This window comes from Anabrus simplex, chromosome 1 (genome assembly GCF_040414725.1).
Source record: "Anabrus simplex isolate iqAnaSimp1 chromosome 1, ASM4041472v1, whole genome shotgun sequence".
Taxonomy (NCBI): Eukaryota; Metazoa; Arthropoda; class Insecta; order Orthoptera; family Tettigoniidae; genus Anabrus; species Anabrus simplex.
This window is the reverse complement of record NC_090265.1, coordinates 257,026,925-257,039,642: the sequence shown is the minus strand read 5'-3', so window position 1 is coordinate 257,039,642 and position 12,718 is coordinate 257,026,925. Positions and strand designations below refer to the sequence as shown.

At 41.0% G+C, this 12,718-nt stretch overlaps 1 protein-coding gene across 1 annotated transcript in view; it reads left to right on the top strand.

The window, feature by feature from the left end:
• Positions 1 to 589: 589 nt before the first annotated feature.
• LOC136886553 (organic cation/carnitine transporter 2) overlaps positions 590 to 12,718 on the top strand; it is a 99,535-nt gene continuing 87,406 nt past the window's right edge. The window contains exons 1-2 of the mRNA XM_067159367.2: positions 590 to 756; positions 11,344 to 11,650. Of these exons, the coding sequence (XP_067015468.2) occupies positions 732 to 756; positions 11,344 to 11,650 (332 nt within the window). The 5' untranslated portion in view covers positions 590 to 731. The remainder of the gene's footprint in view (positions 757 to 11,343; positions 11,651 to 12,718) is intronic.

The window sequence follows — 12,718 nt, the reverse complement described above, 5'->3', positions numbered from 1 at the left end:
GGGGGAGATTAGAAGGGATAGACAAGGAAGGGCGAAGAAAGTGGCCGTGGCCTTGAGTTGGGTACCATCCCGGCATTTGCCTAGTTGAGAAGTGGGAAACCACGGAAAACCACTTCAAGGATGGCTGAGGTTGGAATCAAACCCACCTCTACTCAGTTGACCTCCCGAGGCTGAGAGGACCCCGTTCCAGCCATCGTACCACTCTTCAAATTTCGTGGCAGAGCCGGAAATCGAAACCGGACCTCCGGGGTTGGCAGCTGATCACTCTAACCACTACACCACAGAGGCGGACTTCGATTATTATTATTATTATTATTATTATTATTATTATTATTATTATTATTATTATTATTAATTATTACACCAGCTTATGACGAAATATCCTGAAGATCCTATATAGCACAAAAAGACAACAACAACAACAACAAAACGTTTAGCATGAGAACAGCCGTTGGTGAATCTGTGAATGAAAGGCAGCTTAATAGCACCTCTAGGACTGTATTTATGCCAATTGAGATAGGGCCTAGCCGCACTCTGTTCACATAATTATATAACAACTCAGCGTTGTTGGACACCGTGCAGCGAGCTCAATCTTCCAGTTCTTAGTCCAACTCAAGCAATAATGCATCACTGAACGCAATGCAGACTACTTCACCACTGTAAGTGGAGACTGAGGAACAACTGATGCCAGTTTATTAAACATTAACAAGTATGCAGTAGGTGTTCTTGCGATGGGTGAAACAAAAAAGTCCACAGGTAAGTCTACATATACTTGAATATCGCGCAAGATTACGTAGGATTTAGTTTCAAGTCTGATACAAAAATAACAGTTTATCAGTAACCTAATTCTTATTATCTTCACCAGTTTGTGTTTCTGACTTCTGAAGATCGATAGTATTAAATTCATACAGGAAGTAAATACATAATGCATGAAAATAGATTACTAAATCCATCAAATAATGTTTAAGAATTGTTGCCTCGCGTAACTCTAAACACTTCTCTAAATATACACCGAAAATGTCTTATTTTAAACTAGAAACAGCAAATAAAATTGTTGCTTTGTTTTCTAAAGGTCGCTCTTACTTTTAGAAAATGAAATACATTCAATCATTCTTCAGCTTGTGAGAAATTCACACAACTAGATTTTTGCATATTTTACAAGAGAAACCAAAACACAACTATTTTCGGAAGTATGTTGTTTTCTTGATATAACATTTATTTTACCACAACATAACTATTTTTATGCAACTTAAACATTTTAAAATGATTTATTATATTTATTAGGGTTACGTTGTTTTCTCAGTTCTATTTTAACCTGAAATATTGTACAAGGCTTTCATAAATTAATATAAATGCAGTACATTTCAGTTATTACAGTATTATTTTTCTCCAATATTAGCTATGTTATGCGTGAATCAAATTACATCATTCGTCAACATTTTTATTAATCATTCCTTTATCTCACTTTACTTCAACAATAAACTCCGAAGAAAGTATTCTCGAATAGTGAAATGGTGAACACAATTTTACTGAAGGGTATAATAAACGAAAAATATTTTACTATTGTACTATTGGAAAATTATCTCAATCACGTAACATTTTATTAAGGTAACTTTATCTCACATACCGGTACTTTCAAATATTTAAACAATATTAAACTCTGGTGAAAATGAAAACTATTCAACTGGAGGCACAATGATAGTCAAATTCTTATATATCTAATATAGAAAATCTGAACATTTAATTTTTCTGGTGAGGCAAATCATAAACTGTTGGTAATCTTGAAGCAATGCCATTTTCCTTGCTTGAAAATGTTCATAATAAGTCTGTCCAAGTAGAGTCTTGGAAAATAAAGAAATATCTGAGCAGGAATATTTCCTTTCTTACGTAAGGAAGTTCACTCCACTCATCAGAGAACTGAAGTTTAGAATATAATTCCTTCTTTGGTATACTTCAAAGCTACAATATCGGTAACACACGGGCCACCACTTGTTTTCCCTGGGTGTATATTAGGATGCCCACCTCTGTGGTGTAGTGATTATTGTGATCAGCTGCCACCCCCCGGAGGCCCGGATTCGATTCTGGCTCTGCCACGAAATTTGAAAAGTGGTACGAGGGCAGGAACGGGGTCCACTCAGCCTCGGGAGGTCAACTGAGTAGAGGGGGTTCGATTCCCACCTCAGCCATCCTCGAAGTCGTTTTCCGTGGTTTCTCACTTCTCCAGGCGAATGCCGGCATGGTACCTAACTTAAGGCCACGGCCGCTTCCTTCCCTCTTCCTTGTCTATCACTTCCAATCGTCCCCTCCCCCACAAGGCCCCTGTTCAGCATAGGAGGTGAGGCCGCCTGGGTGAGGTACTGGTCATCCACCCCAGTTGTATCCTCCAACCCAAAGTCTGAAGCTCCAGGACACTGCCCTTGAGGTGGCAGAGGTGGGATCCCTCGCTGAGTCCGAGGGAAAAACCAACCCTGGAGGATAAACAGATTAAGATAGGTACAACTATATTAGGATACACGACGAATTGAAAATTAAGTTTTCTGAAAAATTAAGTCTAGATAGCTAACATAATGAGGTTTTGGAACTTTTATGGCTTCCTTAAAAATCTGAACATAACCTGCAGGTACATTGATATCCCTAGTTCTCACAACATGTTCAATCTTAGAATGCATAGAGTCTACCTCCATTCAAGTATGCCCTTTCACAAGGTATAGGTACTTTTATTCGATGGATATTCCTTTGGTCATTGTGACATGCAGAAAAAAATTGACAAGGTCGTATTCCGATTTAGGTCGCAACATCCGTCACTATACCGGGCGAGTTAGCCGCGTCTGACGTTTTATGCTGTTAGGCATCCCACCGAACGTCACTGGTGTCGTTATGGTGTATTCTCCCTTGCCGTATACCAAGCAATAATTGCCTTTAATCACTCACTGCACCATTACCTTTTGCAAAAACACGTACCGTGTGCGACAGGCAATCATACAATGCATCAAACTGTCATACGGTTGTGTAAAAATTACGTGCCAATTATGAGCTTTCAGTGGGATATAAAATGAACGGTAAAGGCGATGGCATACTGATAGAAAACGTGTGTGTATTTGTGAAGTGGAAGTTGTAGTCCATCCAGTAGGCTTTCTGAATACCTAACCGCTGGAGTCGCCGTGGTAACATAGTTTAAGTGCGGTGCTGTTAATACAGCTGCGTTTGGTAGGTTGGCTCGAATCCCACGTGAGCCTGTATGTTTTATTCGCATTTTGTACTTCGATAATCATCCACAGAGCCAATGTACCCGAATGCCCTCACGTCATGGGCTATTTAATTAATTCATCATCATCATCTGTTTACCCTCCAGGGTCGGCTTTTCCCTCGGACTCAGAGAGGGATCCCACCTCTACCGCCTCAAGGGCAGTGTCCTGGAGCTTCAGACTCTTGGTCCGTGGATACAACTGGGGAGAATGACCAGTACCTCGCCCAGGCGTCCTCACCTGCTATGCTGAACAGGGCCCTTGTGGAGGGATAGGCATATTTAATAAATAAATTTATTTATTTATTTTAGCACTGCTCTGGGCCATTAGGTCTGCGTATGTGGATGCTTTATAAGCAGGGATGGACGAAGATAGAATGGTTCAGGGTTTGGATGCGCTTGACTGAGCAACAGCCTTTTAGCGCAGTAAGTGTTCGAATAGATGGCCTTCTGCGGTAATGCACGTTCTAGCACGTCGTTGAACTGCCGTTCGGGCTCTTTGTAGCACTGTAGGTGTCACGAATTCACAGGCTTCCGTAATAAGGTTTCGAAGGCTTTCAGGATTTTCCGGCCCCATAGAAAGAAGTCCAGTGGCGTCAAGTCGTGCGATCTAGCAGGCAAGGTGACAGGTCCTCCCCTTCCTATCAATCTACCCGGATGTGTAACATTCAGGTAGTTGCGAACATCTGCTGACATGTGAGGGGGAGCTCCGTCGTGTTGACACTACATGGCTACACGCTCACCCAGTGGCACATCGTCTAGCAGCAATCGTAGTTGGTCTTGAAGAAACGGTAGATACCGGGCTCGTATCAAATGATCCTCAAAGAATTATGGTCCAATTAGGTGATCACTCGGTATACCATGCCAGACATTTACTCCCCATCGTGCCTGAAATGCTGCCAGCGGGCGAGTTGGCCGTGCGGTTAGGGGCGCGCGGCTGTGAGCTTGCATCAGCGAGATAGTGAGCTCGAATCCCACTGTCGGCAGCCCTGAAGATGGTTTTCAGTGGATTCCCATTTTCACACCAGGCAAATGCTGGGACTGTACATTAATTAAGGTCACGGCCGCTTCCTTCCCACTCCTAGGCTTTCTCTATCCCATCGTCGTCGTAAGACCTATCTGTGTCGGTGCGATGTAAAGCCACTAGCAAATAAATGCTGCCTGCCTTACCCAGTGGGGATTTTCATCACTCCAATAGTGCATATTATGACGATTCACAGAGACATTATTATGAAATCGTGCCTCGTCCGAAAATAAAATGTGAGATACAAACGCTGGACCATTTGCTACTAGCGTCAGTATCCACGCACAGAATTCAACACGAGATTCGAAATCTCGTCCGTGGAGTTCTTGATGTAGTTGAAGGTGATAGGCCGAAAAAAAACAGGAACGCAATATCCTTAAAACAGACGACTGGCCGATGTTGGCCTGTTGTGCTACTGCCCGGGTACTCGTGTGAGGATTCTCCCGTAAAGTGTCCAAAATCATCTCAGCAGTTTCACCGGACGTAACTGGTCTCTCTCTAACAGGACCTGTTCGTGAAAGTGACGAAGTTATTCGCGAAACGTCACTCCACCCTCCTAAACGTATTTGCGTTTGGTTCTTGTCTGTATGGAAATCTTTCCTGGTACACGCGCTGTGCTTCCTGTGCGTTCTGTCTTGCTTCACCGTATATGAGGAGAATGTCAACATACTCATCTGTTGAATACACAGCGAAGAAATGACCAGGACTGCTAGGCTACATCAAGTGTCAGGCCACTACACATTCAGCATGCATGCTGTTGATCGAATGTGGCACGAATGGCCTCTTATTTGTTCCTCAAAGTTTAAAATGTGAATTAAAATGTTAAACGCTCGTGGTAATCGAACCCACCTATCAACGTTATATGCTTCAACACGTCCGTGGTTAGCCCACTACACCCCGGTGAGTGTTGCTTTCGGTTCGTCAGAAAGCTTACTTGGTGTAAAACTGCGTCTCGCTTCACAAAAAACACGTTTTTTTATCAGTATGCCATCGCTATTAGTGATAACTTCATAACCAATCGAAAGTTTATAATTGGCACGCACATTTTACATAACCGTATGACAGTTTGTTTTATTGTGTAAATACTTGTCGCATATGTGTTTTTGCGAAAGTCGTCCAGTGATGACGCAGTATGTGCTTTAAAGGCGACTGTATCTTGGTATACAGCAAAGAAAAATCGACCATCACTCCATTGACGTTCGTTGGGATGCCTAAAAGCAGGAACGTGAGGCGCAGCTGACTCACCCGGTATAGCATCAAATTAGTGCCATCTTGAGAAAGGTCGGTCTTGATGAAATGGCAAATGATTGAAGAAAACTTATCTGCAGTCAATTCGCCCCCGCATTCTTTCCGCAAGTATCACGAGTTTTTAAAATTGAAAACAATGGATTTGCGCAAGTTTTGTTTTATAATACGTGCTGGAATAGTTTGACGTGGGGCTCCTTATTGAACACTCTTTCCTCATTTGTTTTACCATTTCTTTTTCTTTCCTTGCAAGCTTTTTCATTATTTGATGCCTCATATACTCATCTTCACTAATGTTTTCGTATTTATAAGCCGTACACGTCTCGTCTTAAAGAAACTAAAACCATTCTTTTTAAAGAATCTGGTAGAGCATAGTTTAATCATTCTTATAGGCTTGATAAATCTCATGCTTTGATGTCCAAATCAGATCAAGGTGAAGTTAACTGGTCTTAGGCCCACAGTAATGTAATTTTACCAAGAGTAAATTAGAGATACTTTTCAAAAAGTATTTGTGGGCTTCAGAATAGATGCCTTGCCTAGCTAGAGGTACATCAGATATTGTTTCAGTTTTTCTATAGTTTTTCTCTGAACTACATTATTTGTTTTACACCCAGTTCCAAATAGCCCATTCTCTTATGCTGTGAGTACTTAAAAACATAGTTTTACACACTCTTAGTCGATCTTTTACTTCCTTTTTAGTAGTAGCTGTGTGATACATTTCGTCTAGACACACCATCATCTTTTCCGCCTCGATAGTTGGGAATGGATTTCATATCAGTAAGCTTTCCCACGTACAACTGTTTTTTAAGCCATGTTATACATCTGAAATATTTAAAAATTTGTTCCCTTATTCATCTTTGATTAAATACACTGTTTTGTATTTTTACTTTTACACTGCCACCTTACTTTCGTGTCTCTGTCACTCTCCTGGATATCATATTTCCAACAACCATCTTCCAATTTCTTCTGGTAAATATTTCCCTTTTCTTTGTTCATTTTACTTTTGTTATATAACCTAGATGTTTCCCACATCTGTTGTCTTTTTGCATTTTCCGTTGTCTTTATGGAATAATTTCTCCTTTGTCATTATCATTATCCTCATAGCCATCATCATGAAGTTGTTCAAAGTATATTCTTCTTGTGGATTTACTGAACGCTCATGAACTTATTGGCGGTACTGGCATCTTGTGTGTCTGTCTGCATTGAATTCCCTTTAGGAATCAATTGCAACATTCATTTCAAAAGGTTGCTAGAGATTGTTGTCACAAACATCGAAATAAGTAGGCCTATTGCCTGGCTCAGAACTAAGCTCAGAAATAATAAACTCATTTGCAGAGAATGAAATATACTGTGCCGGGCTGAGTGGCTCAGACGGTTGAGGCGCTGGCCTTCCGACCTCAACTTGGCAGGTTCGATCCTGGCTCAGTCCGGTGGTATTTGAAGGTGCTCAAATACGTCAGCCCTTCGTGTCGGTAGATTTACTGGCACGTAAAAGAATTCCTGCGAGACTAAATTTCGGCACCTCGGCGTCTCCGAAGACCGTAAAAGTAGTTAGTGGGACGTAAAGCCAATAAAATTATTATTATTATTATTATTATTATTATTATTATTATTATTATTATTGTTACCGAGTTTTAGTGGTAGGTAGAGGTGAAAGAAGGTGCGGGCGTGAACGGGTCTCAAACTACGGAATCAAAGTTAATGTAAAATTTAACGAGGTTATATTTTCTTTTAAAATGACGAAATAACAAGCATTGCAGGTACAGAGTAGCAAGTCAACAAAATGTATGTACAATATTTACTAGATTTGGGCTCAGCGCCCTTGCTTCACAATTCGTGGGCAATCAGCCCAACCTTACTTCAAAATAAGTTTTACCAGAGGGGCAGAAAACCCCATTCATGTTCAGGAACATTTGCTCCAAATTACACTGAAAAGCCTCCACGAGGCATACAACACTCAATTTTCGAAAAAAGAGCCACTCGCTCTCAACTCTAAGCCTCTCAAAGGCCACACCAAACTCCACCTTCAAGTTGTCCTCTCTGGACATAGACACAGGGGTAAAATACCCAACCTACTGAGGTCTATTAAATGAAAAGGGGTAATTACATGACCTCCAAAATAACAATTTGAGAGGAGGCGATCTGCACTCCTAATACACTTTGTTTTTAAAAACCTAATCTGGCTCTAGGCCACTAATGCAAGGGCTAATCCCATACTACAGAGGTGACTTTTAGAAAAGAACAATTTATTTTACGTTAACTAAGAATAGGTTGAGAAAAATAAGTTCACCTCAAAACAATATGATTGGGAACTCGAGAGGGTTAAGCACTCTCTACCCCGATATGCAGTTTAAAAGATGGAATAGATACAAGTTCCTTTACATTTTAGGGAAGGTTACATAATGGAAAAACTTCGGACCCGCCCCGAGAGTTAAACTGCTGAGCTAGCAAAGAAAGAAGTTATTAATTGGCCATTACCTGGTTGTTGACCGCTGCCGGAGAAAGAGGCGCTTCCCGCCCCCTGCTATGTACTATACACACTGAAAGATGGAACAGAAGTGGCCCGGAGACCCTAAAATCAGCAGTTTATATCCTCTCGCGGAAGGTTCGAGGCGTTAGGGGAATGAAAACACCCTCCCACAAACACTTTATTGGGTAGGATACAGCAACATATTCAAGTTGGGGGAAGATACCTCGGATTGGTCAGAAATTAATAAAAGAAATTCGGGATTGGTTAAGTACAAAACAAGGGGAAGGAGAGGGGTATACAGCCAACTTAAACAGTAACAGAAAGAAATTTAACAAGAAACAAACTTTTGAAATAAAAATTTCTCCAAAAAAAAAACAGTTCTTTCACTCCGCACTAGGGTGCACTATTGTTGATCTTCAGTAGTGTCCTCTAGAAGAGAAAGTTAACACTTCTTACTACAAGCAAAACAAAATACGTCGAAAATGACACAGTTCAAAAACTCTAAAATTTCCAGGTAGTGACATCTTCTGAGAAACTTGAAAATTAATACCGTCAATAAAGTTCAGACTTCCTCCAGCAGAGGAGTTTCAACTGGCGCAACTTTTAAATTAGCGGCGTGGAGGTGTACCGCCCGGTACAATTATTATTATTATTATTATTATTATTATTATTATTATTATTATTATTATTATTATTATTGTTGAAATATACTATATATTCAAGTTAGCATAGAGTTCCGCATCTGTTGCTGAGGGAGTATCAGACAACACTGTATAATGTGGTTTCATGCTGAGAAATGGAGCCAAAGCCCCATTATTCTCAACACAGTACTCTCCTGAAACAATATTTTTCCGTATTGTCCATTGGTGGTAACATTTCAGGAAATTGTAAATGTTCTTCTGTCTTCTGGTCCTGGACGAGATGCTTCGTGAGAATTTAATTCGTGCGCTGTATGTGTGGAAAGACTTAGTTGCACAAGCTGTTTTCCTCTCCACATTTTACGTGCTAAAAATCAATACTTGTCTTTAGTATCAAAAGAGAAGTGAAACTGGGATTATTAATATCATAAAATTTCCTAGGAGAGCTGAGGTTTAAATCCCAGCACTCTGGGTTGAATTTACACTTATTGACCACTCTAATTCAGATTAAATTATATAAATATGCTACAGAACTCATAAAAATTACATTGTGTGTATTTGCTTCGATAATAAGATTGCAAAAAGTGTTATCACAATAGAAAAACTCGCAACTCCTATGTCTGGATTAAAGTATTCAGTTTTACGTAACAATTTACGTTTATATATCATCTTACCAGATAAATGAAAACGAAACATACCTGAATCTCTTCAAATGTTTAATTTCACAATAATGGCTAATTACTGCCAAAAAATGGCATTTTTAATTTAACTGCACTGTTCCTTCTATAAACAGAATGTACATACGAGGTTTTCAATCGTATAATTCAAGTGTGGAGGTTTGCTGTTTTGCTTCTAGAGAGGTCATTAATGTTTATTTATCTTTCTTTCTTTCTTAATCCGCTTACCCTCCAGGGTTGGTTTTTCCTTCGGACTCAGAGTGGGATTCCACCTATATCGCCTCAAGGGCAGTGCCTTGGAGCTTCAGACTCTGGGTCTGGGGATACAACTGGGGAGGATGACCAGTACCTCGCCCAGGCGGCCTCACCTGCTATGCTGAACAGGGGCCTTGGCCTAATCATAGTCACAGTACATATTGTAAGGAAGAGGGAAGGAAGTGGCCGTGGCCTTAAGTTGGGTACCATCCCGGCATTTGCCTGGAGGAGAAGTGGGAAACCACGGAAAACGACTTCGAGGATGGCTGAGGTGGGAATCGAACCCACCTCTACTCAGTTGACCTCCCGAGGCTGAGTGGATCCCGTTCCAGCCCTTGTACCACTTTTCAAATTTCGTGGCAGAGCCGGGAATCGAACCCGGGCCTCCGGGGTTCGCAGCTAATCACACTCACTACACCACAGAGGCAGACACATTTTTGATGTACGAGGTATAATAAACTAATGATAGACTAGTGCAGATATTTTTTGAATTTAGATTCTTATTGGCAAGCCCATGAGCAGCAAGCATCGCTAATGAGGAAAAATGTTCAGTCATCAAGGTTACGAACTAACGAAGGAGGATAATGAAGGCATCTATCGAAATAAGAAAAAGCGTTTCCCAATTACTTGGGGGCACCACTATATTTGTATTTAAATTAGTTGTAGGGGGGAGGGGGTAAGGGAAATAAAATCATAAGGAGCTGGGAGAAAATATGAAGACCTAACATGACCTAAATCCCTAAAACAACTCGGCAGTAACTGACTGACGAGTGTTGTTAGTTGAACCGTGCTCTATCTCTTCTGATGCAATTGTACTCCAATAGAAGGCATTAATTACTGCTGCAATTACAAAACATTAAACCTTTATTGACGGGTACACAACAGTTAGTATATTAATAGGGACGACCACAAGAGGTCACGTACAGGCAGTGTTCGTGGCTCCATTCTAATAGACGCGCAGTTCACTCACGGGCGTGAGCTCAAAAGACCTGCACCGGGCCTCTCCTGAGGCCATAAAGCAAAGCAAAAAGCAAACTCATCTCCGTACAGGCCATGAAGGCCCTTGGAGGGGTGGAAGGTAAAGGCTGCAACTATCCGTAAACTCGGCAGGTGGTGGGGTAGAGTGGTTAGCTCTACGCCCGGCCGCCTTTGCCCCCAGGATTTAACCCGGTACTCATTTTGGGTATAGGCTGAGTGAACCTCAGGGCCATGTGCACGTCCGGAAGTGGAAATTCCCGTTTCTTAAATTCTACGACTTCCTGACGTGGATTCGAACCCACGTCCTTCCGGGCGAACCCAGCACGCCTTTACCGCCTCGGCCAGGCAGCTCCTGAGGCCATACTCATACCTAATCATAGTCACAGTACAGCCAACGTGTACAAATTCCATTTATAGTATCTCCCTCTCCGTCCTAGCCGTATCCCCATTACTTGGGGTCGCCACTATGTCTGGATTTAGATCAACTTTACGGCCATTACTGACACCTACCCTATGTGGAGGAATGTATTTACTATTAAGTGTTTTTAGTGTAATCTGTTTTATGCAGGTGAATATGTATATTAAAAAGAACAAAGACACCAAGCCCCGTGCTAGAGGAATTAATCATACGCGGCTAAATTCCCGGTCCGGCCGGAAATCGAACACGGGGCACTCCGGACCGAAGCCCAGTACACTAATCATGCGGGCAAGAGGGCGGATATATCGTTTTAAAAATATTTCGAAGTACTCTTACAGTGAACAACTACATTAATTGTATGACTCACATTCCAATTCTTTTTTGTCCTTCGTAGGATCCAGTGAGAAAGTCATTATGGCTGATGAAAAGAACCACACGGACAGTTTGAAAGCCATCCTCGCCGTAGACGACCTAGTGGATGAGGACGCAATCTTCGATTACTTGCTACGAGAAGTAGGGATGAAGGGTCGTTTCCAGACGATATTCAATCTGAGCTTTAACCTGGTGTTCAGTGTCCTTATAGCCATGCCTTACTTGAACATAGTCCTGGCTCTGTCTGTGCCAGACCACTGGTGTTACGTTCCTGGGAGAGAGGAAACCAACTTTACCATTGCTGAATGGAAGGAGCTTACTATACCCAGGTAATTGTACAAAGTATTGAACACAGTATTATCTGCGCACTTTTTAGCGATAGATTTGTGTACGGGTTTGAGGAGTAAGGAGGGAGCTCTCCTGGTTCTGTTAGTACTGCCAACTGAATGGAAATGAAATCTGAATTGAATCGATAATATGATCGATCGATATGAATTTTCTAAACCATTGTTATCTTAAGCCAACAACTGTGTTGCACCCACATTATATAACATTATATAACATTTCTCGATTGAACCTTATTCCTGGAGTGAATTCTATAGTTTGGCTTTGCTGTGTAAATAACAACAGTACTAGTGCGTGAACTGCACGCCAGATGTCGCACAGCGATGCATAAGCGATTCATAGTTTTTGTTTCAGAGGTTGCCAGTACGAATCTCGAAGATTGCCGAGGTCGAGCGATTCAGCACTAGGGTGTAAATCTATCGCTAGAAAGTGCGCAGGTAAAAGGAAGACACGAATACAAAGCGAATTTTATAGTAATACTTTAATACGAACAAAAATACTGTAAACAGAATAATACTGTATCTGGAATTTTGGGTATTATTTCGCTTTATATAGTTCATAAAGGCCAATATTTCACCTACTCTTTGACGCAATTTAGGTTATGTGTATAGCCGAAAACAATCTTTCATGTATTATAGGTTACGTTATGTATTTGCATTTATTTGTGTGTATATAACTCAGGTATTATAAGTTAAGCTACATTTATTGGTTACAGTATAAATAACCCTTGATCTATTCTGTCATTCAGTAAAGTTCTGGATATATGTTTATCACTCAAGGGGAGTTAGGTTGAAGTTACACCATGTTTATCACTTGTAAATAACCGTCCGTGTTTACCACGTTGGTCAGAAAAATCCCCTAGGGTGTGTGTGTGTTAATGTAAGTGTTCTCTGGAATCTTCATGTGCGAAGGACATGTTGTATAATATTCTAGATGTTTGTAGATAACTTTAGATTATGTGCAATAGTGATAAGCTTGTTTCAAGACAATTCTGGAAAAGGTACTTACGAAGGTCTTCCTGATGTTATTATAGTATCTTCCAGGCATCTTGT